Genomic DNA, 27,699 nt, shown 5'->3' with positions numbered 1-27,699 from the left:
CAACTAGCTTAGCTGTCTTGTTTCATTTTGTTATTTTTTGGTTCATATGTAACTTGATCAAGTTAGCTTGTAACTTGACATGAAAGTTTGTATTTTTTGTTTAGTTTTGACTTGAGTTTGATGGATGTAAGGCTGGCCATACCAGCTTGCTTTGTCTTGTAATTTAAGTTAGCTTAAGTCTCTTATTAGTGGGAGTAGGTAAATTATTAGGTAATGGTCATTTGACTTGTTAACTTTGTATTTATTTTCATTATCAATCAATGGAAATTGCTTCTGATTTTTTCATCATCCATTTTAGTGCTCAAGTTCTTGGTTTTGCTCTCGGTTTCAATTTAATTCTTAAGCAAATAAGTTGTGTTGTTGCTGCAATGTTCCAACACCATTGATTGACATGCTCAATAACATTATTGATACAATAAGATCCAGAACAACATTGTTACTAAAGTCTGATTTGACGAGGATCTAGTACTAGAAAAACTCAATATTTATTCTCGTTTCTTTAAGTGGAATGTGAACAAAAGAAAAGAGAATAGCGAGCACTTTTCCGGACCTAAGCATCTAAAGTCATCAATACGACCCCTTAGGTGCCTGCAACTTAAGAAACAAGGATTCACTTAAGCACATCATGTCATCAGAAAAGTAGCCGAAATGTGCCTTTAAGTGATGAAATGATTGAGTATTTTGCTAAGATAATAAGACATTATTACCTGCTGAATATGGAGTTTGAATCCCACGATATAATCGAGTTAGACGGAGAAGCTTGTCTCTAATAGAACAAAGCTTGGTAACAACATCACTCATGTCCATCCGTTCACTCGGAGATTCAGCAGAACAAGTGAGTCCTATTTTGAATATCAAATTCAAGCATTGAAGATATTCGTCATTTCCCAGGTTGTTTTCATTAAGAGTGATGTCAGCTACTGTTCCTCCTCTGACACTCTCTTGAAGAAGGATGGGATCTATAATCTCAACCACTCGATTGGGCAAAGCTGCTTTGACAAGGTTGTGAAGACTTAAATCTTCTTTGAACCTTTCATTCGTTGGCCTTTTCCCTGTTAACATCTCTAACAAGAGGATGCCATAGCTATATACATCGCCGTTTGTTGACAACTCGCTTCCCATGCCATATTCTATAATTAATTCGTCATAAAATACATATATAAATATAATCGTAGTGGAAAAATTCTGAATATAAAACAAGACTGCTTTTAGATCGATTTTTTCTCTTTTAAATAATGAAAGAAATGAAAAAAGTGAACATACCAGGTGGAGCATAGCCGATGGTTCCTCTTAATCCTAGGGAGCTTGATTCATTAGTAGAATAGTTAAGCTTATCTCCAGAAAGGATTTTTGCTAAGCCGAAGTCACTTATATGACCAACCAGTTCCCCATTGAGTAAAACATTGCTTGGCTTGAGGTCACAATGAATGATCGGCGTCTCACAACAATGGTGCAGATATTCGAGTGCATGAGCAACATCTACGGCCATATTAACTCTTTGAATGAAGTTTAGGTTTCTCATCATCTCTGGTTCATTCATGCCAACAGATGGATGTAGCCAATCCCCCAAGCTTCCATTTTCCATGAACTCATAAACCAATGCTTTAAAATCATTGCCTTGATAATCGATACCTGAAATGGCTGTTAATACCTTGACAAGATTACGATGTCGAATGTTCTTCAAAGCCTCGCATTCAACCAAGAAACTCCTGGAAGCTCTATGATTCAAAAGATTAAGCACCTTTACTGCAATAACTGCTCCATTCGCTTCAAGAATTCCTTTGTATACAGATCCAAAACCTCCCAAACCAATCAAATTCTGAGGGGAGAATCCATTAGTAGCCCTTAGGATGCTTTGGTATGATAACCGTAGAAGGGAATTTTCTACATGAGTTGTCGTTGGCTTCTGCTCTTTTTTCTTTCTAAACCAAATTATGAGCAGAATAGAGAATACTAAAGTCACTCCTGAAATCACAACAATTATTGTGATCTTCAATTTAAGGGAAGTTTTTGATGATGTTTTGGAGTTACATCTTGACAAGTGTAACTCAGGGATGCCTCCGCAAAGCTTATTATTTCCCTCAACAAATATAGCACTTGTATTCTTGAACACTCCTTCACTTGGTATCACTCCTTCAAAATTGTTGAAAGAGAGATTTAAGTACTTTAATGTCCCAAACCTCACAAGAAATTCTAGAATCCCACCGGAAAGATTATTGTTGGATGCATCCAATGCCTCAAGACCCCTCAATGAACTCAAATATGGAGGAATTGGCCCTTCAAACAAATTGCCCTCCAAATACAGCTCGACCAGACTTACACAACTCCCAAGGTTGTCTGGAAGCAAACCAAATAACCTGTTGTGAGAAACATCCAGTTGGCCCAGATTTTTCAGTTTTTCTACTTCAACAGGAAGCTCACCAGTCAAAGAGTTAGACGATAGGCTTAGTACAATGGACAAGGATGATAGTCCTAGTATTTCGGGGGGTATTGGTCCACTAAGATTATTATGAGAAAGATCCAGTAGAATCAATAATTACCTAGACCTAAAGGAATGCTGCCCTGAAGATTGTTAAAATTTAAAACAAGTTTAGTTAACTCTATTAAATTTCCAATGGAGTGGGGAATAGTCCCAAAGAGAAAATTACTGTGAGCGTAAAATATATTTAGCTTCCAAAGCCTCCCAATATCAAAGGGAATGGGACCTGATAAATGATTTTGTGCCAAGTCTAGCACCTCCAAATTGATGAGATTTCCAATCTCATCCGGGATTTCTCCCAAAATGTTGTTCTCACTCATCGATAAAGCCTGAAGTGTGCTAGAAAAATTGCTAATGCATTTTGGAAATTCCCCTCCAAAATTATTTTCGGTTATTGATAGAATTTCTAGTTTTGTATTGTTGACTAAAGTGCAAAGAAAGTTCAAGTCACCTTCTCTCCCATGTCCCAAATGGTTTCCTCCTAGTGCAAGCCTAAACAATTTATCCAACTTTTCTAATGAAGGTACATTTCCATCGAGCATGTTATCATATAATTCAAGAACACCCAAATTCGGGGCATGGGATATTGAAAGTGGAATTTGCCCAGAGATTTGGTTTTCCCCTACAGAAAAGAACTCAAGATGAGGCATATTGATTTCTAAATCAGAATGAACAGTACCTTCAATCTTGTTTCCACCAATATCAAAACTTCTAATATTGGAGAGATTGAACATTGGGACAGGAACAATACCAGAAATCGCATTTCCGAATATGGTGAAAAATGAAAGGTTTCTCAGTCGTCCAAAAGATTCAGGTATAATCCCACTTAATGCATTGTATGTTAAACCAAGTCTCTCCAGGGATGACAAGTTCCCCAGTGAAGGTGGGATATTCCCTCTCAAACTATTGTTGAAAAAACCCAATACTTTTAGATTTGACAAGAGACCCAGCAAAGCAGGTATTTCTCCCGTTAGCTGGTTGTCCGACATATCAACTAATATAAGTTTAGAACAAGCAGATAAATTGGAAGGAATTTCACCACTGATGGAGTTATTCGCCAGGTTTAATGCTTCTAGTCTTCTTAAACCACCGATCTCTTGAGGAATTTGGTTGTAGAAGCTGTTGCCCACAAGATCCAACTCCCTGAGGAAGCTCAAATTTCCAATATAGGGTGACAATGATCCAGAGAGTTTGAGGATTCGAAGTTTCAGCTTGGTGACTCTTCGATGCTTGCGACCGCATGTAACACCGATCCACTGACAGAAGTGAATGGAGCTATTCCAGGACTCCATAATGTTGAGTTGATCACCAGTTATCTTGGCTTTGAACTGGAGTAAAGCTTGTTGATCAGAGTCATTCCCTCTAACTGCAGGGCTTGCTGTTGCTAAACTAACCAAGCTAAAACCCTGCAAGTTGAAGAATGAGAGAAGAATCACAAGGAAAAAAGAGCTGGACGGTTGAAAATGTTTTTTTGATGGCTCCATCAACTTGAAACAAATTGCTAAATGAAAAGGTTGATTTGTATTTGATTGTGTGGCTCATGAACAAGAACCAGGGTGCAATATATAAGTAGTTTTCCAACTATGGAATTTCAGTGGCAAAGAATTTGGGATTCCCTAAATGTGGAGATTGACTGTTTCAAATCATCCGACAAACTGATTATATGATTAAGAAAATCAGTCTAGTTCAATGCAGTTCATCAATCATAAACCCTTTTCTTCCATCAACTAATCAATCAAAGACCTCCTTGACATTAGATGATGATGGAGGCTGACTCGTATACCGTAACAAAGACTTTGATAACTGATTGGGTAGCTGTTGAAGACTTTGAAATTCATGCATCTTCTGCAAATAGATGTAGAAGATATGAGATCGAAAGATATCTAAGGTTAGTGCCATGTGAATGGCACAAGACATTGAGTGGGTTGTTAGTAATGATTATGAAGAACAACTCCCCAAGTCTTGCACTATCAAAAGAGTTGACAGGAAATTTAAGCCAAGGCATTCAATTGGTCAATGGTTGAAGCATTTGGCAAAAACTACACCAAGGAGTCCGAATAAACTTTGATTGAAACTATGAAATGGGCAACTCGCTAACAAAGAAAACAAATTACAAGAGTAGTCATCGAACTATTCAATTTGTTCTGTTTTATCATCTAGCTATTAATTTTTTTTCGTTTCAGTCTTTCAACTTTTTAAAATTAAATATTTTAGTTACTCTTCCCTTAGTTGCCTAATAAAAGTCTAACGTGAGCTCTGTTTTATTAGCTTAATAAAAAATTTAGCCCTCCCATGTTTATACATTTTACCAATTAGAGCTTAAATATAAAAAATTTGACAAATTTATCCCACAATGTTTCCAAGATTTATCATTTTAGTCCTAATCCTATAAATTTATAAAAAAATTAAAAATGTTATTTTAAACATTGATAATGGTAATAGAGTGATTGAAAAATAAGAAAAAAAAAGAACACACAGATTTTATGTGGAAACCCTTTCGGGTAAAAATCATGGACAGAGGATAAGAAATTCACTAATGTGGAAAAACTAATGATTCAAGAGGAGTTTCGACTACATTTATTTAAAGGTTGAAAAACCTTATTTGAATCAATGTTAAGTAGAATAAGTGTAGTTCTATACGTATTCTACTTGTGCGGCATGGTTTGTATCGCGGGGTCGGGTTACAACCCCAGTCAAGTATTATGCTTAATTGGGATCTGTGGTGGGCTTCGGCCTTTCGCCCCCACAAACCCCCTTATTTTGTCACTGTATTTTATTTCTTTAACAAGTGATGTGATTCAGATCACACAACTCTGACAAAAAAAATTAAAAAAGTATAAAAATATTTTAAAGATTTTTGTGCCCCAAAAGACTTTCAATAATATCTACCTTTTTGTTCTTTCCTTCATTCAATTGACGAAGTTTGAAATATCAAATGCCATGGCTTTGACCTACAAAAAAAATACGATAACACTAAAGTTTGAAATTGGTATTTTTTTCTGTAGCAAAGAGTAAAGCCATCAAAGTTGGTGTCGTCAACCCAACCATTTTTCTGAGTTTATAAATTTGTTAATTTCAAACTTCTTTTGGGGGTTTAATTAGGCATTTGAGGTGAACTAATGTAGCAAAAGAAAAAGCGGACTAAATTAAAAGAGATTAAGTAAAAATAACTTTAATTTCTAAGTTTTTCGTATGTTTGGCCGATGAGAAAAAGTAAATATAAATTATAATAAAGCAAATATAAATTAAAATTTTAAAAACTAAATATAAAATATTTTTAAATATATATTTATAATTTTTAGAATTAGAACTAAAATGATAAATTTATTGATTTTTTTAAGACTTGGGAGCAGATTGATAGAATATGTAAATATTGCAAAGACTAAATTTATTATTAAGATAATAAAAAAGCCCACGTTAGACTTCATTACTATTTAACTAAAATATTTGATTTCACAAAATTAAGAAACTAATAGTTAGGTGACCAAAATAAAGATTTGAATAATTGAGTGACTATTGTTGTACTTTGTCCTATTTTTATTTGCATTTAATAAGTTAAAACTTTTGAATTAATGTACAAATTTGTCACTATGCTTTATATATATATACAAAGATGATTCCAACCATTAATATATTTTATTTGATTGATATTTGTCATTGTACTTTTAAGTTGTGATAAATTTACTATTATAATTTAATACTTAAAATAATAAATTGATATATTATCAATAATTAATAAAAAAACAATTATTCATAAAAAGTAAATTTAACATTTTAATTTTTATTTTTCAAGTTTTTCTTTTAATATTATATTTTAAAATTTTATTATTTCAAATAGTGTACTTTAATAGTTAATAATAAGTTAATTTATAAAATATTAAAATATAAAAATAATTTAGAATTTTATGTGATAAATATTAAATAAAATTCTAAATTAATTTTTTTATATTTTATAAATCAACTTATTATTAACTATTAAAATAAAATATTTGAAATAATATTTTTTGTTAAATTTTATTTCCAGATCATCAAAACAAATATTAATTGGTAAAATGAATTAAAAATCAAGATTAGTAACAAAATTTAGTAAAATTCAAAGTTAATAGGAAAAATTCAATTACATAAAACTCTACCACATGGGCGTAGCGCGTAACAAGCAAAAATATTTCCGTTTGCATAAATGATGATTCACACTCAAAGCAAAAGAATAAGCTGATACCTTACCACTAAATTACTAGACTTATTTTATCATTAGTTGCATGAAAATTTTATTTAAACTAGACTTTCAAGGGACAAAAATAACAAAAATTTAAAAGAAAACATTTAAACCCAAAACTTTACACACATAAACAACACACTTAACCACTAAAATAGATCACTTTACTTTACATAATTCAAAAACTAAATGTGATTATTCTTGATTTCACTAACTTATTTTTTACTAACTCAATTTTCGGGATGTGACACACCTACTGATAAATGTTGTTTAAATTTTGAATAAAAAAATTGTATTCCAAAAATAGGAAGACATATTGGTAAGAACAAAGGAAAGGCATATAGATTGAAAGAGCACAATTCAAAATTTAATCAATATATTGACAATGATTGTTAAGATATATTCATGAAAGCTCAATCAGATTTAAACCAAATAAAAACAAATACACGTGTAATTAATTTAATAATGTGCTTACTAAGGGTGAGTATTCGATCGAGTCGAGTTGAATCGAGTTAAAAAATTTTGAGTTAGTTGAGTTGATGAATCCTATTTTAGCACCGAACTCAATTTGATTTTTTTTCGAATCGTATCGAATCGAGTCAAAAAATTTCGAGTCAAGTCGAGTCGAGTTAACGAATCCTATTATTTATATTCAATGTTGCGTTTAAATGAACCGTTTATTTAACTAGTAAATGAAGTATAAATTATTTAACTACATAAAAAAATATAATAGTTTTACCTTTTAACTTAATGAGTAAACATTTTGCAAAACAAAGTAATTTTACCTTTTAATTTAATAGTTTTGACTTTTAACCTTAGAAAAGGTAAACATTTATCAAAATGGCGTAGTTTTGCCTTTTCTTATTCGAATTTTCGGACAACTCAATTTGTGTAATTCATATTCGAGTTAAACTGAAAAATTTAATTTTTTATTCGAGTTGATCCAAATAACTTGATTAACTCAAATAACTCGAACTATTTAATTCAAAATTTAAAAATTTGATCGAGTTTTTGAATCGAATCAGATTTTGCTCACCCTACGCTTAACTTACATATTTTTGATGATTAATTTTAATTAATTTTTGAAGATGATGCTTTTAATTTTAGTGTTTAGTGTTCAATTTTTATGTTAGTACAAATTAAATTCAAAATATTGATAACAAGGAAAATAAAGAGTTACATACAAAATTTGGGCATGAAAGTAATATTTTGACATACCAGACTTTCTAAATTTTAAGATTATTTTATTTTATTATTTATTTTTATTTAAATATTATTTATAAAGATATTTTATTAGGAACTTAGCTAGCATTAGCTTTTATATTTTATCCTTATTTTATTTAAGAAAATGTTTAATTTTATCTTAAAGAAGTTAAATAAGAGTAGGAAACTTGTATTTGATTCTACTTTTACCCAAAATCTCTAATTATTTCACATACAACCAAATAGAGAAGGAAAAAGAAATTCAGATGGGTAATTTCAACAAATTATATTAAGGGTAAATCACATGGTGAACCAAATTTAGTAAATTTTTATTTTGTTCATCGAAATAAAAGAAATTCAAATTTAACAATGTCATTATATAGTTTTATCTTTTAGCCATCCAATTTTAATAATATTTCATTTTAATCACTCACCGTTAACTTAGTAAACACCTATATTACTGTAGACAGCAACAACCGAGTCAAATTCAACAATTAACACAGCTTATCATACACCTCGAGAGCCATTTTGATCGCCTTGTGTTATGCAAAAACAGAGCAAGGATGTAACCATGATCATAAAACAAGCTTGCCAATTTCAACAGCATAAACTTCCCATGAATAGCCATTGATTGACATATTCAATAACATTATTGATACAATAAGATCCAGAATAGAATTACAACATTGTTACTTAAGTCTGATTTAACGATGATCTAGTACTGGAAAAACTCCATATCTATTCTCTTTAATTTCTTTAGTGGAAATGTGAACAAAAGAGAATAGCGAGCACTTTACCAGACCTATGCATCTCAAGTCATCCATACAATACCTTAGATACCTGCAACTTAAGAAGCAAGGATTTACTTAAAGCACATCATGTCATCGGAGAAGTAGTCGAAATGTGCCTTAAGTGATGAAATGATCGAGTATTTTGCTATGATAAGAAGACATTATTACCTGTTGGTTTAGCATCATATGCAGTTTTAATCCCACGACGCAATCGAGTTGGACGGAGAAGCTTGTCTCTAATAGAACAAAGCTTGGTAACAACATCACTCATGTCCATCCGGTCACTCGGTGATTCAGCAGAACAAGTGAGTCCTATTTTGAATATTGAATTCAAGCATTGAGGATATTCGTCATTTCCCAGGTTGTTTTCATTAAGAGTGATGTCAGCTACTGTTCCTCCTCTGACACTCTCTTGAAGAAGAATGGGATCTATAATCTCAACCACTCGACTGGGCAAAGCTGCTTTGACAAAGTTGTGAAGACTTAAACCTTCTTTGAACCTTTCATTCGTTGGCCTTTTCCCTGTTAACATCTCTAACAAGAGGATGCCATAGCTATACACATCGCCATTTGTTGACAACTCGCTTCCCATGCCATATTCTATAATTAATTCGTCACAAAATACATATATTAATAATTGTAGTGGAAACCACTAAATATACAACAAGACTGCTTTTAGATGGATTCTTTTTCTTTTAAATAATGAAAGAAATGAAAAAAGTGAACATACCAGGTGGAGCATAGCCGATAGTTCCTCTTAATCCAAGGGAGCCCGATTCATTAGCAGAATAGTTAAGCTCATCTCCAGAAAGGATTTTTGCTAAGCCGAAGTCACTGATATGGCCAACCATTTCTTCATCGAGTAGAATATTGCTTGGCTTGAGGTCACAATGAATTATCGATGTTCCGCAATAATGGTGCAAATATTCGAGTGCATGAGCAACATCTATGGCCACATTAACTCTTTGGAAAAAGTTCAGGTTTCTTGTCGTCTTCGGTTCATTCATGCTGGTAGAGGGATACAACCAGTCCTCCAAGCTTCCATTTTCCATGAACTCATAAGCCAAGGCTTTAAAATCATTGCCTTTATGATCAATACCTGAAATGGCTGATAAAACCTTGACAAGATTCCGATGTCGAATGTTCTTCAAAGCCTCGCATTCAGCCAAAAAACTCCTAGAAGCTCCACTATGCAGAAGATGAAACACCTTTACTGCAATTACTTCTCCACTCCCCTCAAGAATTCCTTTGTATACGGAGCCAAAACTTCCCGCACCAACCAAATTTTGTGTGGAGAATCCGTTAGTAGCCCTTAGGATGCTTTGGTATGATAATTGTAAAAGCCAATTTTCTTCACATATTTTTCTTGGATGCTGCTGTTTCTTCTTTCTAAACCACAAGACAAGGAGACAAGTGAAAACCAAAGCCACTCCTAACATCACAACAATGATTGAAATTTTTAATTTCACAGAAGTGGTTGATGATGTTTTTGAGTTGCATCTTGATAAGTGTAACTCAGGGATGCCTCCACAAAGCTTATGGTTTCCCTCAACAAAAATAGCACTGGCATTTTTAAAGACTCTTTCACTTGGTATCACTCCATCAAAATCATTGAAAGAGAGATTTAAATATTTTAATGCCCCAAAGGTCACAAAAAATTCTGGAATCCCACCTGAAAGATTATTATCTGACAGATCTAATTGCACAAGACCTCTCAATGAACTCCAAGATGAAGGAATGGGCCCTTCAAATAAATTGCCATCCAAGGACAACGTCTCTAGACTTACACAACTACCAAGGTTGCTAGGGAGCAAACCAGATAACCTATTTTGGGAACAATAGAATCGGTCTAGATTTTTCAGTTTTTCTACTTCACCAGGAAGCTCACCGGTCAAATAATTTGAAGATAAGTCAAGCCAAATGGACAAAGATTGGAGTCGAAGTACTTCATGGGGTATTGATCCACTAAGATTGTTATCAGAAAGGTCCAATAAAAGCAAATTTTGGCAATTACCTACACTAATAGGAATGCTTCCTTGAAGATTGTTTTCATCTAAAGCAAGTTTGATTAACATTGTTAAATTTCCAATAGAATTAGGAATAGTCCCAGAGAGAAAATTAGTATAAGCAAAAAATATATTCAGATTCTGAAGCCTCCCAATTTCAAAGGGAATGGGACCTGATAGTTGATTTTCTAATACCGATAGCACCTCCAAATTAATGAGATTTCCAATCCCATTCGGGATTCTTCCCATTATTTTGTTCTGTTCAATTACTAAATGTAAAAGGGTGGTAGAAAAATTGCTAATGCATTCAGGTAATTCCCCTCCAAAATTACTGGTGCCTATATATAGAAATTTTAATTTGGTAGCATTGACTAAACTGCAAAGAAACTTCAAGTCACCTTCTTTCCCATGCCCAAAATGGTTTTTGCCTAGTCCAAGATTAACTAGCTTATCCAACTTCTCTAACGAAGGCACATTTCCACTTAGTCTGTTATCATTAAATAAAAGTACGTTCAGATTTGAGGCATTGGACATTGAAATCGGGATTTGTCCTGAGATTTGGTTCCCCACTACAGAAAAGAACTCAATAGATGGCATAGTGATTCCTAAGTCAGAATGAAAAGTGCCTTGAATCTTGTTTGCGCCAATATCAAATCTTCTAATTTTGGAGAGATTGAATATTGACATAGGAAAATTACCAGAAATTGCATTTCCGTATATCGAGAAAAATGAAAGATTTGTCAGTTGTCCAAGAGCTTCTGGTATAGTCCCACTTAATGCATTAATCGCCAAAGAAAGCTCCTCCAAAGATGACAAGTTCCCAAACAAAGGTGGAATACTCCCTTTCAAACTGTTGTTGGCAAAATTCAAGGATTTTAGGTTTGATAAGAGACTTAGCGAAGCTGGTATTTCTCCTGCTAGCTGGTTACTTCTCATATCAACCAGTGTAAGCTTAGAACAAGCAGATAAATTAGAAGGAATTTCACCTCTGATGGAGTTATTGGTCAGTTGTAATGTTTCCAGCCTTCTTAAACGACCAATTTCTTGAGGAATCTGGCTGTAGAAGCTATTGTCTGCAAGATTTAACCCCCTGAGAAAGCTCAAATTGCCAATGTATGGTGATAAAGATCCCGAGAGTTTCAGGAATTGCAGGTCCAATTTAATGACTCTCTGATGCTTGCGACCACATGTAACACCATGCCATTGACAAAAGTGAACAGAAATATTCCAAGACTCCATAATCTTGAGTGGATCACCAGTTACCTTGGTTTTGAATTGGAGTAAAGCATGTTGATCAGTGCCATTTCCTCTAAGTACAGGGCTTGCTGTTACTAAGCCAAGCAAATTAAAACCATGCGAGTTGAAGCATGAGAGAAGAACTATAACTTGAACGTAAACAAGGAAGAAAACGTTGGATGCTTCCATTTGCTTTCTTAATTGATGAGATTGTGTTGTATTTGAGAGTGTTTTGTTCATCGACAAGAACTAGAGTGCAATATATGCAGTTTTTTTTCTCTCTGATATTGTCGTATTCTATCTCCTGTCAATTGGTTCAAGTTTTCTGACGTTGGAAGTCATGTGGCTACCATTTGCATGGTCCCCTGCTTGACTTATTGCGAATTTTAAAGTCGTGTTTAAATTGACGCACTCAAAGTCAAGCAAAGAGGGAAACATTGTCACCACTTTCAACATTTCACCTCTTTCATTAAAGTCTCTTAGCTACCTCTCTAAAGATATACAGTCGCCAGACTTGACTGATTCCAATTTCAGATAAATGGCGATATTGATCCCACAAGTTTCGAAGCTCGCAGCTCCAAATTAACTTGGTCTCATCTAGAAATTACGAAGACTAGTTGACTTGGTCCAAACTACAACTAGAGCAAAGAGGATGTTAGGGACGTAGAAGTTCTTTAAGCATCAAAACAAAGCAAAAATAGAAAAAAAGAACTTTGAGCACTTCTTTTCTAGGCTAATGTTTATAATTTTTAATATTTAAAATATTATTGATCTCTAATGTGGATCTAGAATATCTCTCAGCTACCTCTAAAGATATTTAGTGGCAGACCAATAGAGAAAATAAAGAGTTATTGTCAACGTTCAACATCAATTGTCCTATGGCTATTATTATCGAGTATCATGACATGCAACCATATATTAATTGCCAACCAAATTGAAAGCAAAGATGAGGTAGAAAAACAAATGAAATGCAAATGAAACTGCATTCAAATTCGTGCACTATATTAAACTAAATTCAGAAGGATCCCATGGCAAATTCTTCTGATGTTTAGGTGTTCAAATTCATGGCATAACTCACTGCCTCTATTGCTCAATCAAGGCCTGACAGCAAATTATTCTCATGTTTAGGTGTTCAAAAATTTCGTTTTCTTTGACGTTAATATCACGTCTTTTATGAATTTTTATTGATGTTAGGTAAGATGTACCTCTATAAACTTTTTTTTATAGATAATGGTAGATTTTATATCTGAAATTTAATAAATTTTATTGTGATAAATTTATTTTTAAAATGTTTAATGTAGTATCTGAATTTTTAATTTCGTATTTTTTTTAATAGTATTAAATTTTAATATCACTTGACGCGTAATCCAGTCACTAGCTGCCATGTGACACTGTATCAGATTTTCATTTAGTAAAAACATGAAACTTTAAACTATTATTCCTCTTCATATTCTAAAGGTCAAAATAATAAAAAAAATTATTAATAAACTTGTTTTCTTAAATTACTCCATCCTTCTTTAAAAAAAAAAAACATTGTTAAATTACTCCATATGCAATCTTAAGAACACCCTTCCTAGTAATGTTACCAGGAGGTGGTAATTCCAATTGGTTTAAAGATTTTCAGCTTAAAATTTTTACAATCTTCCATCATTTTTGTCTCCTTTTTCGTCTTCTTTATGAGTGGAGCTCCACTTTTTTTTTTTTTTTGTTAGATATTTGGTCTTCGACTTAGCTTAAACAAATACCTGGTTTTCCCCTAAATAAATCCCATCTAAATCACTTTTTTTTTCATATTTAATTTCATTTTACTAAGACAGAATGTATTGAAAAGCATTGAAATATTCATTTAAGGCTCCTCGACAAGTCTAGAGATTGATCCTGATGAGATTAAAAATAGCAATAACAATGAAATTAATTAGTATAGCAGCGAGACTAAAATTAATGATGGGATGTATTTGAATTCAATCACGAAGGTGACAATGAAGTGAAAGTATAAAACGATCATTAAGTATATTTTATTAAAATATGTTTATATAACAAAGTATAAAAAATTTATTTATTCATAAGTATATTAAACAATAAAATACACTTAAACTTAAATTAATATTAATATTAAATGATAGAATAAAAATTAAATTAGGTGTAAGTTGTATAAAATATATTAAAATTAGATTTATATTAAAATAATATAAATTTTGATTAATAAAATATATTTTAATAATTTCTATCTATAATAAATAGAACTTTAAGAGGAAACAATATAACAAAGTAAAAGACAATATCTTACTTTTGATTAACGTGTTTGATTATCAATGCAATGATAAATTTAACATTCTTTAACAAACTATTTATAGTTGTTGACATTGCAGTTAACAACTAATCTTTCCTTAGTTTCTTAATAACCAAAAGAAATCTCGTTGAAATTATTTAACTTATTAATAAATAATACTATAACGAAGCGTCTAGTATTTAATTTATTAATAGTATTAAAAATTAGAAAGATCCAATTCTAGAAACGCACAAGCGAGGCTCATTCAGACTAGATCATATACCCACATAACAAGAACTGCATATGTAGCTTATACTCAATCATGCTATTCGTCACAAGTGTTAGAATAACTAATCAATAACGGATTTAAAAATTCTAATTGACAAGTCAAATATTTTAAGCTATCGAATATGATACCTAACTTAGATATTTATAATTAAAACAAAATATATTGTAAATACCAAAAACTAAAGAAAGAATAAAACAAATCAGATCTCACAAACTTAAAGAATAAAAACTTTGAAATCTTAGAAAAGATTTAGCAACTCATGTTGATAAGAAAACATAAAAATAAAATAATATTGAATGTGGCTAAGTATAACTCTAATCCTAAAACTATTTACATTTAGGGTAAAATTAATATAAGGAAGAAAGGACAAAATTGTCCTTAATGAATTAAAGCAATTTTTTTAAGTTTTTACCAAAAGTCTGTGAAGAACTTGTAGGCTATTTTGGGCATCTTCCTGACATTTTTAGGCATTGAGAGTTGAAATAGGGGATCATCTTTTAGTTCCCATCGAAATGATATATTATAGGCTTAAATAAAAAATTTGTAGGTAAAAATATGATTAAAATACTGAAGGAGGACCACATAGAGATCTTTTAAATGAGTCAAAATCACAAAACCTATCATAAATAATCTTTTTTAGTTTTTCTGTTTCAAATTGTTTCACCTAATACATGCGAAATCAAAAAATAAGTGAAAATAAAATAATCAAACACTTGAAGAAAAAATTCAAAGGGAAAAATATCACAAATAATTAAAATTTATGCACTTATCAGTTGTTTATTTTGTAATACCATTGTTATAATAGGCATCATTTTATTAATAAAATTTATTTATTGGATGCAGTGGTAAAGTACATTGCAGTCAAAAGAGATAATTTATATTCGAACCATTAAGAAAACATTGTTAAGAGAGGACAATCACAAATCTCAAAAGGATTAGTCAGGTGTTACCACTACTCATACTTGAAAGGGCTTATTGGCTTACCAAGTTTTTTGCAATCAATTTTTTTAATAGACTTAACTCACAAATTGGTACATAAACTATACTCTTATCAGAAGTGGTACTTAAACTACTTATTTCCCAAGTTGGTACATTCGTTAGTCAAACCGTTAAATCTATTTAAAAAAGAATTTGAACACATAAATTGATACCTAAACTATGCATTTTTTCATTTTGGTACCTAAACATTTATTTCTTATTACAAGTGATACCTAAACTATTTTTTTTCCAAGTTGGTACCTTTGTTAGTTCAATTGTTAGTTAAATAGTTAAGTCTATTTAAAAAAAAAGATTACCTATTAAAATTGACATGTGGAAAAAGATAAAAAGTTATTTTCTCTTTTATATATGTTGTTTTTATTTTTATTTTTTTGTTTTTCTTTAGAATCGACCAATGGTTGAACTCGTCAAGCCACTAATTCTTGATTTGTTCAATTTTTTGGTTCAATCAAATAAATTATTAAAAATTTATAAGAATAGAAAATTGATTCAATTATTTTTTTTAACTCGGTTCAACTAGTATGTATTGGTTTGTGGGTCAATCGGTTCAACCCCTATCTTTGGACCGGTATCCCAACTAGCCATTCTGATCCGGTTCTAATTGATAATATCTGGTTCTAATTGATAATATAACTTTTCCAAACTCATCAGGTTGAGCAACCAGACAATGAAGTTCGAAAGTAGAATTAATCGATAGCAGCTTGACCTCAGGAGGGTGAATTTCGAGCATTGTTGGCATCGTCATACATTATAAAAGAAGAAGAAAAGGAAAAAAATAAAGAGAAAGAAATAATGTAAAAGAAAATAAAAGAATTTAAAAATATTTTTTAAAAGCTTTACTGATGTGGCAAATTATTTGGCTGAATTTTTAACAAAAATAACATTTTTGTGTAAAATAGGTAACAAAAGAATAGTTTAGGTACCACTTGTTACAAAAAAAAATTTAAGTATCAAAATGAGAAAAACTGTATAGTTTAGATACCAATTTATGAATTAAGTCTTTTCTTAAATAGATTTAATAGTTTCACTAACTAACTACCGACTCAGGAAAAAAAATATTGTAGCAACGTAAAAAATTTTGCTTTCCGTCGCTAATTGAGGCGATTTATTGAAAATTTGAAAACTGACTTTTGATTTTATTAAAAAAGGGAGTCGCCACCGATCCTTTTTCCTAGGTGTGATCGGACACCTAATAAATCCTCTTTTTTAAAAGAAAATTTATTTTTTAAACAAAAAGAAGACCGAGCTTAGGTCTACATCAAAATCCAGAGAAAAAATAGGGTTCGGGAGTCAGTTACGCATGGGAAAGGTATTAGCACCCCCGCGATGCCCAAAATTGGTATCTCCTTAAACATGCGTTGTCTTGAATTTCAAAATTGCGAGTTCAATATAACATTTAATCGTGATCCAATTAAAACACGTGAAATTTCAAGTTTTTTTGGTTTCTTTTGAGAAAGACGTTCCGTTTTTAACATGAGCTTATTGATATTCACCCAACATAGCGATGAAATCAACGACTTAATGTTAAATCGGTACGTTGCCTTACTTGTTGAAATTAATTTAAAAACATGAATGAAAATATTTCTAGATAAAAAAATAAAAGTAAAAGAAAACTAATATTGATGTTGAAATATGATATGAACTAATATGCTAAATTCGGAACAGACAAATAATAATAAAAAGTTAAGAGTATCTGAAGCAAATAATATATAAAATATTAACAATGTATATTCGATAATAATAGTATAAAACAATAATAATGCAGATGGTATTAAACATGATAATAATAGTAATAATGCAAATATGAAATAATAGGAACATATATATATAAAACATATAATACTAGATTAAAATATATTGAAAACAGTAACAATATAAAAATAACTAATAATAACGATATATAAATATATATATTTACTAAAATTATACGTAATAATAGGAGTAAAAAGTATATACATAGTATTAAAAATATGTACATAATATAGAGTTAAAATACATACATAATATAGTTATTAAAATATACATAAAGATAATATGTAAGAAAAATATAAATAATATAGTATTAAAGATATATACATAATATATAAAAAATCATATATACATGATATATATATATATATCTATATTAGCAACAATAATGGTACAAAAAAACAACTATAATACAATACATAAATATGCATATATATATATATATATATATATATAATGGTATTAGAAATATACAATATATAGTATTAGAAATATTTACATAAGATAGTATAAAAATATATAACTAATGATATTAAAATATATACATCATAATATATAAAAATATAATATTTAAAAATATGTACATAACATATATAAATATATATATATACATAATATAGTATTAAAATATTTACATAATATATATACATATTAGAAGAAAAGAACGACTATTAATAATACTACATAAATATATACATATATTAAAAATAAATACATAATAATATTAAAAGTATGTACATAAAATATATACATATGATATAGTTATTGAAACTATGTACATAATACATGTAAAAATATATACATAATATGGTATTAAAAATATAGTATTAAAAACATGATATATACATCTAAGAAATAATAATAATGTTAAAAACAATTGTTAATAATATTACATAAATATATACATATATATGTAAAAATAAATATATAATAATATTAAAAATAATACTATATATAAAGAGTGTATATATATATACATATATAATGAAAATATACGATGATAATAATAATGTTAATAATAATATTAATAGTAGTAAATATAATAATAATAATAATATATCAAAATAATTAATTTAATAATAGAGAAATGAAAGTAAACAAAAAGGACCAAAATTGAACTAAAAAACGAGTTTTGAGGCCAATTTAAAAAGAAATAAAAGGAAAAGGACTAAAATACAATGCGTGCGTAACTTGGAAGGACCAAAACAGAAATTATTCCTTCCATAAAAACATAGCGTATCAGCGGGGACTAAGTTGAAAAGCGCAAAAATTTATGGGGCCAAATTGAAAATAAATTGAAACTTAATTGCAAAGTAATAAAAAGCAGAAGGACCACGCGCATAAATAACCCATTAAACAAAACACGCAAATCCTCTAGCGGGTCGGGTCGAATGGGAATGAAACGACGTCGTTTTGGGGGTTTAAAGCCAGCCCCAAAACGACGTCGTTTTAAGGGGCTATAAAAGGCCAAATTTAAAAAAAAATCATTTGTAGCATTTGAAAGAAAAAAAGAAGAGAGAGAGGGAGAGAATTCTCTCTGGCCGAGCCCAAGCTTCGACCTTGGACTCGGTCGCCGTCCATCGCACCTCCGTCGCCAACCACTGCGAACTCCAAAAAGTAATTTTTTTAATATATATATATATATATGTATTTAGTAAGAAAATAAAGGATTAAATAGATTCAAAATGAAATAAAATAAAAATAAAAACACAAAGAACGGAAATAAATAAATCTTTTATCAAAAATCTTTGAACTCTTTTTTGGTGTTGTTTGCTGCGATTGAGTGTTTTTTGTTGTGGTTTTAGTTCTTTTGATTGTATTTCTACTCTGTTTCTTTTTGTTTGGAAGTCTATTTTTTTTATTTTTCAGGGAAAAAAATCCCCGTTTACATCGTTTTTGTTCGTTTTATATAGCCTTATACAACTTGTTTTTTCATTGATGTCTTCTCTGTGTTTGCAGGTATAAGTTGGACAGTGACAAAGGCGGTGGCGTGCTGCAGGCGTGGCCAGTGGAGTTGGTGGTGACAGAGGCTAAGAGCGGCGACTAGGGGGACTAGGGTTTAGTTGAGAAAAGTTTAGGTTGTGGGCTAGGGTTCTTTTAATTTTGGGTTTGGGTAGTTGGGTTGAGGTTATTTATTTGGGCTGGGTCTGATTTTGTAATTGAGTTTTTAGCTGTAAATGAGTTTAATTGGTTGAGTTTTGAGGATGGGTTAATGGGTTTAAATTGTGTGTGGGTTATAAAATAGGTTTGATGTTTGGGCTGTTAGTTTTGGGTTTAGATGTAAACGGGCCAAAATTGGCCTACAACAAATATAATTCAATTACCTTGCTGAAATTATACATGATTTCTTAATTAATTGATTTCTATTTCACATAATTATACAAAGGAAGGAAGCATTAAAGAATTGGACTGATCTCTATTCCAAAAATATTAACAAATAGATTTTGTTTTATTACTATATTTAAATAATAAAAAGTATTTTTAAAATTAAATTTTACTTATAAAATGTATAAAATAACAACTAAAAATATAATTATAATATTTTATTAATTTCTTAATAGTAAAACATGTTTTTGGACGGGACAAGCCTGCCTAAGAATGAACTTGAACTTATAAAATATTTCTCAGCCTCGTATTACGAATCAAAATTTCATAAATTAAATAATTTTAATTAAAAATATAAATATAATTTTAGATATTTTATTAGTAATTGATGTAAACTCGTAATCAATTTAAAATTACAAGTAATGCGGATGTTGTTAAGAACTCAAGAAAATTAGCATTGATAAATTCGTGTAAATGTTCTTAAGAGAAATTTCTCACATTGTATATATAAGTTCAACTTCTTCAAATTTCGAAGTGAGCAGCTATTTATAGACTACTCTAGGTATATGATGTAGCACCCCAAACCCGGCCCAGAAGTTATGGCCGGATCCGGCATGCCACATCAAAAACGTTAAAAAAATCCATTCTAAGTCCAGAAAATCGTACTTAATGTTCAAAAGATTAATTCATTAAGGGTTAAAGTGAATGGAAGTCATGCACCGGTAGGAAATCGAAAAGAGGTGGTGAGTCCATCGGATCGCTATACCAAGCTCCTTCGGATCCAATCCTAGACATGCATACCGCCATTGCCACACCTTAACGTCATGGATATTTCTAGAAACCGATTTGATTAAGTTATTTTAGGAAAAGTGATTAATTTTGGAAAAATACTTTCATTGCGGAAGCTTTGCTTGTTGTCGTGTTATTTTGAAATCAACTGTTGTTTTTGAAAACGCTACCTAAAGCTATCCAATTTCTACAGATTAAAATAAGTATTACCTATCTTAGTAATACATATTAAAACCATCAAAAATAATTAAGCGGCCTTATTACATTTAAAAGCCCAAAACTTCAAACGTAAATAAAAGGATGTCCAGTTCACCGTAAGAAAATCAAACTTTCGAAGCGGTGGACACTCAATTCCTCACAACTCAAGCCCACTATGGTTGGGGATTTCTGCGTGGATGAAAATAAAAGGGTGAGTTTGGGAAACTCAGTGTAAGGAAAACCCTTCAAAGCCCAAGTTAGCTCAAGCCCATTGGGCCTAAGCCCATTCAGTAATACAGTGGTCTTGGGCGAGCCCTTTTCAGACATAATAAACCGGGCCTTAGCCCTTATTCAGATAATGATGGCCCATAGGCCCATTTCAAAATACATGCAACATCAATAAACATATGCAAGCCCATTTGGGAGACTACTCAACCCACCAACCACTACACTCCACCCGTACCAGCCATACACTCCATGTGGGAATAGCTCAACCCACCCAAATTTAACACTCCACAGCGATTCTTGACCTTTGCTTTCAGGCTTATCAAAGAATTGAGGCAAAGCCTCCAAGACGTGGACAAGCCACTTTCAGACTTCCTCCATCAATATCCCATCCCATGCATCGATAATAACAACATGGCATGCAAGAAAAACAACAATCAAACATGCATTTAGGTCAATTTAACCCTAGGGGTATTTGGTAATTTTGCACCTAGGGGTATAACAATAATTTTCTATACATAGGGTATTATAGTAAGTTAACCGCTTTTAGGGTTTTTCATGCATATTCCTATTTTTCACGTACTAACGTAATCACGCATCGAGGGTTCTTACTGAATTGGGCCTGCTGGCCCATCATTCCAAATTGGCCCATTAAGCCCAAAAATATCGAGGGCATAGAAATCATGCACTTTGCGGTCCAAACATTGCAGCTTACAAAAACATTAATCGATTTACCTCACGAGCATTCAGACACTCACAAATCTACAAAATACCGCTTTTAAGATTTCGCTTTTCGCTTTGCCGATCTAGACTAAGAAAGAGGGTGTTAGTTACACACATTTGCGACGATATCGATGACGAGATCCACACACGAACTGCCTACAATTGGATTACTAACACATTAATCTAACTATTCAAATACGAACTACGTATTAACCCTTACAATATTCGGCCAACCACACCTACAGATCATAGTAAGCTTATAAGAAAACAATAAGCAACTCATTAACAAATTTTTGTCAATGTTTACCACATAATCATAATTTCACTGCAAGCTGTCTTCCTGAGCAACAGTCACTAAATCATTTATAACTGGAGCTACGAAACTCCAAATCAAGTTCCGTTAATTTTCCTTGAAAATAGACTCATATATCTTCTATCCATAAAATTTTCAGAATTTTTGGTTTATCCAATCAATACCAGATTTTTCTCAAAGTTTCCCATGTTTCACTGTTTGACTAATCTGACCACACTTCATTACGAATCAAATTTCTCATTGTACAGAATTCAAAATATGTTCTTGTTTATTTCATTAGAAACTAGACTCAATAAGCTTTAATTACATAATTTATTCAGCTTCTAATTCATCTCCCACAATTTATGGTGATTTTCCAAAGTCACGTTACTGCTGCTGTCCCAAGCAGATTTATTACCAAATCACTCTTTCATACACCTATCTTGCATGCATGTTATTTAAACATGTATATCACCAATCAATCATCACATATCTATGATTTTTACTTAAGCATAATCTCCATTTCATCATTTTAAAGCACAACATGTTAGCCGATTTTCCCTTTAGCATCTAAGGCACATGCATGCTTATTTGTTTGGCTCAACTTCACATATCTTCCATTTTTCATCAAAAGAACATGAAACAACAACCATTTCCTTCATTTTAATTCATGACCAAATGCTCACAACACAACTAAAAATCAAAATATACTTCAAGAGTTAAGGTAGAATCAAGAAGAACTCATGAACCTCAAGATAGAAGCAAGGTACCAAGAACTTACCTTCAATTTTCCTCCTCCTAATGACCAAATACTCAAGAGCTTTCTCCTCTCTTTTCTCTTCTCTAACTTTCAGCTATGATGAACAAAGATGGACAAAACTTTGTTCTTTTCACCCTTTTCTTTTAATAAAACTTCATATTTCATCCATTTAATTCTTTAATACAAAAGACATGAAATTCTTATCATGAAACATTTACCTAACCCATTATCATGGAACATTTACCTAACCTATTATCAATTTGTATCAATTTGTACCATAAATTATGGATATCAAGTGTTCATTTTGTCTACAACAACATGATGGCTAGCCACTTCATGTAAAATGGGAGGTTTGTCATGCAAATCCTCCTATTTTGCACTCCTATTTATTTGGCCACCTCAATTTAGCCTATAGCATTTTCAAACATTTTCACATAAGTCCTATTTCATAATTTCACTCCCTTTTTCTTATGGAACAAAAATTGACTAAAATTACCGGGTTCTATCTTAAGCTTGGGCCTTCTAGAGGCCCACAAACATAATTAAACCTATGCCAACATTCACAGAATTCCCAAAAATTGGGGCGTTACATATGAATAGCCAGACCTACCAATAAATATGGATTTTAGAATTTCCTAATTGTGCATGAATTTTATTAATTGCATGCAATTCGAAAAGTCACTTAATCCCCAACCGTTCATGTATACTTAAGGTGCAAGGAAAAGCTTCAAATGTTACATTCAGCTTTCATCAGGGCGAAAATAGAAAAAAAAATTGAGTCAAAATTAAATTGTAATTTTTATAATAAAAAATATATTTTATTATTTTAATAAATTATATCTTTATAATTTTAAAGGATTAAATTAAATTTTTATATTTTTAGAAAAGTCAAAGTAAAAATTTAACCTTTTACTAATTTAAAATTTTAAAAGATTCTGAACATCATATGAAAAAAATTCATTTTGGGGGACTTTCCAGCCCCTAATTTCGCCGCTGGCTCTCATCATGGACGGTGGCAATTGAATGGCCATAGGTTGACCGAAAGGTCAGTTTAGATCCATAAATGTGAATCTTTTAAAACCCCCTCCAATAAATTCACTACAGCAAAATAGGTTTTTAGCGGCGCTTTTAGCGGCGTTTTGACAAAAAACGCCGCAAAATATGTACATCAGTGGCGCTTATGCAGAAAACGCCGCAAAAAATAAAGCATTAGCGGCGTTTATAAAAGAACGCCGCAATGGCTGACACATTAGCGGCGGTTGTCAAAAAACGCCGCAAAAGTGTTGAGCAAAACGGTGCCGTATGTTTGTGAGCTCTTTTGAGGCATTAGCGGCGTTTTACAAAAACGCCGCTATAACTTCAAGCTTTAGCGGCGTTTTAACAAAAACGCCGCAAGAGGTGATGCATTAGCGGCGGTTTCTACAAACGTCGCAAAAGTATTGAGCAAAACGGTGCCGTGTGTATGTGAGCTATTGAGGCATTAGCGGCGTTTCTTATAAAACGCCGTAAAAAGTTCAATTAGCGGCGTTTGTTTTTAAAACGCTGCAAAATGTGAATTAAGGTTATGAATTTTAAGGTTAATTTAGAGTTTTAGGGTTTATGATATAATGTTTATTATTTTGGGTTATGGATTTATGTTTTAATTAGAGTACTTTGAGTTTGGGGTTTACTGTGTTTTAGGGTTTAAGGTCGAATTAATATTAATATTCATGGTTTTAGGGGTTATGCTATTAGGTTATGATTAATGATAAAAATTAATTTATTTTAGGGTTTTGGTAAGCATTAAGATTCTATTTTAATTACTTTTGTCCGTTGTTATATATATATATATATATATTAAAACTTGTAATATATATTAAGATTCTATATTTTTAGTGTAATTAGTTTAGGTTAAGGGTTTAAGGAAATGATACTATTAGCTAGAAATTAATCAAGAACATTTGGATTTTACTAAGATTCATGCTATTTTGTACATACTCATATTATTTAATATAATAATATAAACATATATGTGTTTTAATTTGTACTACACTAACATTGGCCACACGAATTCCCAAAAATATGTCCACGATTATGGTTTAGGGTTAACAATTTTTAGAGTTTATAGTTTAGGCTTTATGATCTAAGAGAAGTACTTATGGTTGGTTTAGGGGTTAATGGTTTTGGGGTTTAAAGTTTAGGGTTAGGTATTTTGTGTTTGTGGTCTAAGCAAGTTTAGTATTTAGAGTCTCAGGTTTAGGGTTTCAAATTTAGAGTATAATTTTGGATTTTAATTTAGAAGATAAATGTTAAATCCCAAATAGCTAAGATGAAAAGTGGTTTAGTGTGCAATTGTGTACATGAACTGTAATTTGATCTAGATCTTGTAAAATATTTACACATTATATTGATATAACATCATGTTTTTATTTAATTAATTTATTTGTATACATAATATGTAATTTAAAATGTGTATTAAATGAAAGTTAAAGTTTTAGATATAATTTAAAAGAAATTCTAAATATATAGTTTTAAATTTTGATCAATTTTTATAAAATATTTAGGTATTAGTGGCGTTTATACATAAAACGCCGCAAAAGATAGGAAATAGCGGCGTTTTTTCAGAAAACGCCATAAAATATCATTATTCAGAGTAAAACGGCATCGTCTCCTCTGAATAGTAGTGTCTTTAGCGGCGTTTCTATAATAAACGCCACAACTCGTACTAGAATGGCGTCGTTTTATAGTGTAGATAAAAGAGGCGTTAGTGGCACTTTGCGTAAAAACGCCGCAAAAGGTTTCATTACCGGCGCTTTGCTGAAAACGCCACAAATTTTCCTTATTTGAAACGGCGTCGTTTTTTCTCTCCTCAGGTTTATGCCCTTTACCCGAAATCATTTTTGTTTTTTGCTAAGTCATTTTCCCCCATTTTCCCCCATTTCGTCCTCTTTCTAATTCCCTAAATCCCTAAAACAGAAAACACCTATTTCTTTTCCCCCAAATCATCCCCTAAATCCCCAAACTCGAAATCCCTAACAATTTCCCCAAGTCCCCTTTTTTTCCCTTAATTTGTTCCCCCATCCCCGAAATCCCTAACGATTTTCCCTTTCCTCTCATCGACGGTGATATGCTTCGTGGGTTTGAAAAGGTTAGTTTTTGAGTCCTCTTCAAATTAATGTGTATTTACTGTATTCATTGCCTATTTTTTTTTGTTTGGGAATAAAGCTTAATTGACTGAACTTGCTATTTTGAACAACCACTTCTTTGCTTGATATGTAGTCTGTGCTGGAATTTTCTTACGTCTTCTTCTCTTGTAGACTTCTCTGTCATTCGTGTAATTAAATGTTATTCATGGAGAACTTGCAACTCGTTTTTAGCACATTAGCTCTGCTCTGATTTGTCCAGTTGCTATAGTAGTGTGGGAGTGATTATGCTGAGGCCATGTTGCTTTGGCTTTTAATTTTCCTTGAAGTACCATGTATGAAACATATTAATAAGACATGGACATGGAGGTATGACCCTCTAAATATGGTGGTTCAGATCTATGTCATTCATCTAACGTAGCAACATCGAAAGATTAAATCTACATTTCTATAAAATTATATCCTCCAATTGCAGCCCTGGAAAACTTTTCCTTTATTTCCAAACAAATTGCTCTTTATCTCTCCCCTTCCAATAAAGCATCCAAAAACGTTGACCCACCACGGATCTGCTTCTTTTTCTTGACCCTTTCAAAATCCATTCCATTCAATTCAATTCCTCCCAATTCTTTGTAAGTTTTTTAATCGTTACATTCGATTTTTTTCTGAGAGATCTTCACAAAGTATCAAGCTTCTTAAGCATTTCTTTGATCTAGAATGGATAGTAATTATTCAGCTATACCCAAAGGCTCATTTGTAGAATTAGAAATGCATAATGAACACCACGACTTTAGATCCCAACAAAAATCGCTCCTCTCGATAATGCATAATGGATAGTAATTACTTGCCTTTTGGCCCTTAACCGGTGGAGCTGTGGTTCTAAAGGCATCATTATCTATGTATTAGGTTTAAGCAACTCATATGAACTAAACTGTTGAGGTAAGAAGGGTGCAACATTGCAAGGGTATTCAGTTATTTTGTTATGAATTGAAACTCTTATCTCCAGCCCTACGTGTTACAAATAAAAAATGCTATAATTTTTAGGTTTAATGTAATTTGTTTATCATGAGTTGTTCCTCTAAACGTTGGTCATGTTAACATCAATTGTCAAACTGTTGGTAATTATCTTGACAAGTAATGAATTTAATTCTGTTATTGGCGACTCAATTTTGGCTTTGTTGAACTCCTCCTCGCATGCAAATACATCCTCCATGTTGTGGCTTAGCTCCATGCTCAGCTCGTTAGCATCACCCATAGAGATTGCATTAAGGATTATTTGTTTGCTTTCTATAATGGCATTTTAGTTATTAATACAACGTTTAAGACATAATGGAAGGAGTCTTGAGGTAGGGGGATTCATTGAAAGCCCGTAAGTCTTGTCTAACGCTTCCTTGGTCTTGTTATGAATTGCATCAATCTCAACTTTGAGAATAGACATAGAGATCATGGCAACATTTTCATTTAGGAATGGAATAATTGATGTTAATCATTCGATGGGGTAGTCAATTTCTCCACAAATTTTTTGAAGCTTAGGAATGATGCCGATAGATAATATAAAAAATGTTTGGTCTTCTTGGGGTTTGGAAATTATCCAAAGGATTTATTAATTTATTTATGTATTTCATAATACATAAACAATAATATAAATTTGGTTTTTATCGTTAATTTAAATAATTTATAGCTTTTTGCTTTGGAAAATTCGTTAATGGATCATGTTTTTAATTTTTATTTAATTCTTGTTTATCCTTAGATTATTTTTTTATTTCATGGCTGTTCATTGTTTGCAGGTGTAATTTAATTTGCTAGAATTGACTCTTCCATCCAATTTATACTTTCTAAGAGGTATGTATATTTAATTTGCTAAATCTTAATTTCTAGGTAAAATATCATGGTGTCATGGGGTTGCAAATGCTGGTCTTCATCCATTGTTCAAAGTTCATAAAGTTAGAAACGTCTAATGAAAATTTCTTGGCCAATCAGTTCCATTGGCTAGATGGTTTGACCCATATTATCAGATCTGTTTGTTTTTAG

General features: G+C 31.6%; 2 protein-coding genes across 3 annotated transcripts; both read right to left on the bottom strand.

The window, feature by feature from the left end:
• Window positions 1-580: 580 nt before the first annotated feature.
• LOC108462320 (probable LRR receptor-like serine/threonine-protein kinase At3g47570) lies at window positions 581-4,321 on the bottom strand. The gene is made up of 6 exons (XM_017762285.1): window positions 4,223-4,321; window positions 2,649-3,885; window positions 2,541-2,562; window positions 1,264-2,498; window positions 708-1,130; window positions 581-588 (listed from the first exon to the last, which is right to left on the bottom strand). Exons 1-6 carry the CDS (start codon window positions 4,319-4,321, stop codon window positions 581-583), a joined length of 3,024 nt encoding a protein of 1,007 aa, XP_017617774.1.
• Window positions 4,322-8,435: 4,114 nt separating this feature from the next.
• LOC108462322 (probable LRR receptor-like serine/threonine-protein kinase At3g47570) lies at window positions 8,436-12,296 on the bottom strand. 2 transcript variants are annotated; one of them, XM_053019764.1, is made up of 3 exons: window positions 9,420-12,296; window positions 8,858-9,289; window positions 8,436-8,744 (listed from the first exon to the last, which is right to left on the bottom strand). In XM_053019764.1, exons 1-3 carry the CDS (start codon window positions 12,169-12,171, stop codon window positions 8,731-8,733), a joined length of 3,198 nt encoding a protein of 1,065 aa, XP_052875724.1. In that variant the 5' UTR covers window positions 12,172-12,296; the 3' UTR covers window positions 8,436-8,730. The 2 variants fall into 2 exon arrangements, with proteins under 2 accessions (XP_052875724.1, XP_017617775.2); XM_017762286.2 differs by having other exon boundaries at window positions 8,436-8,738.
• Window positions 12,297-27,699: the final 15,403 nt, after the last annotated feature.

Source organism: Gossypium arboreum, chromosome 10 (assembly GCF_025698485.1).
Source record: "Gossypium arboreum isolate Shixiya-1 chromosome 10, ASM2569848v2, whole genome shotgun sequence".
Classification (NCBI taxonomy): domain Eukaryota; kingdom Viridiplantae; phylum Streptophyta; class Magnoliopsida; order Malvales; family Malvaceae; genus Gossypium; species Gossypium arboreum.
Note: the sequence above shows the minus strand (reverse complement) of the source record. Positions and strands in the feature narration are given on the sequence as shown.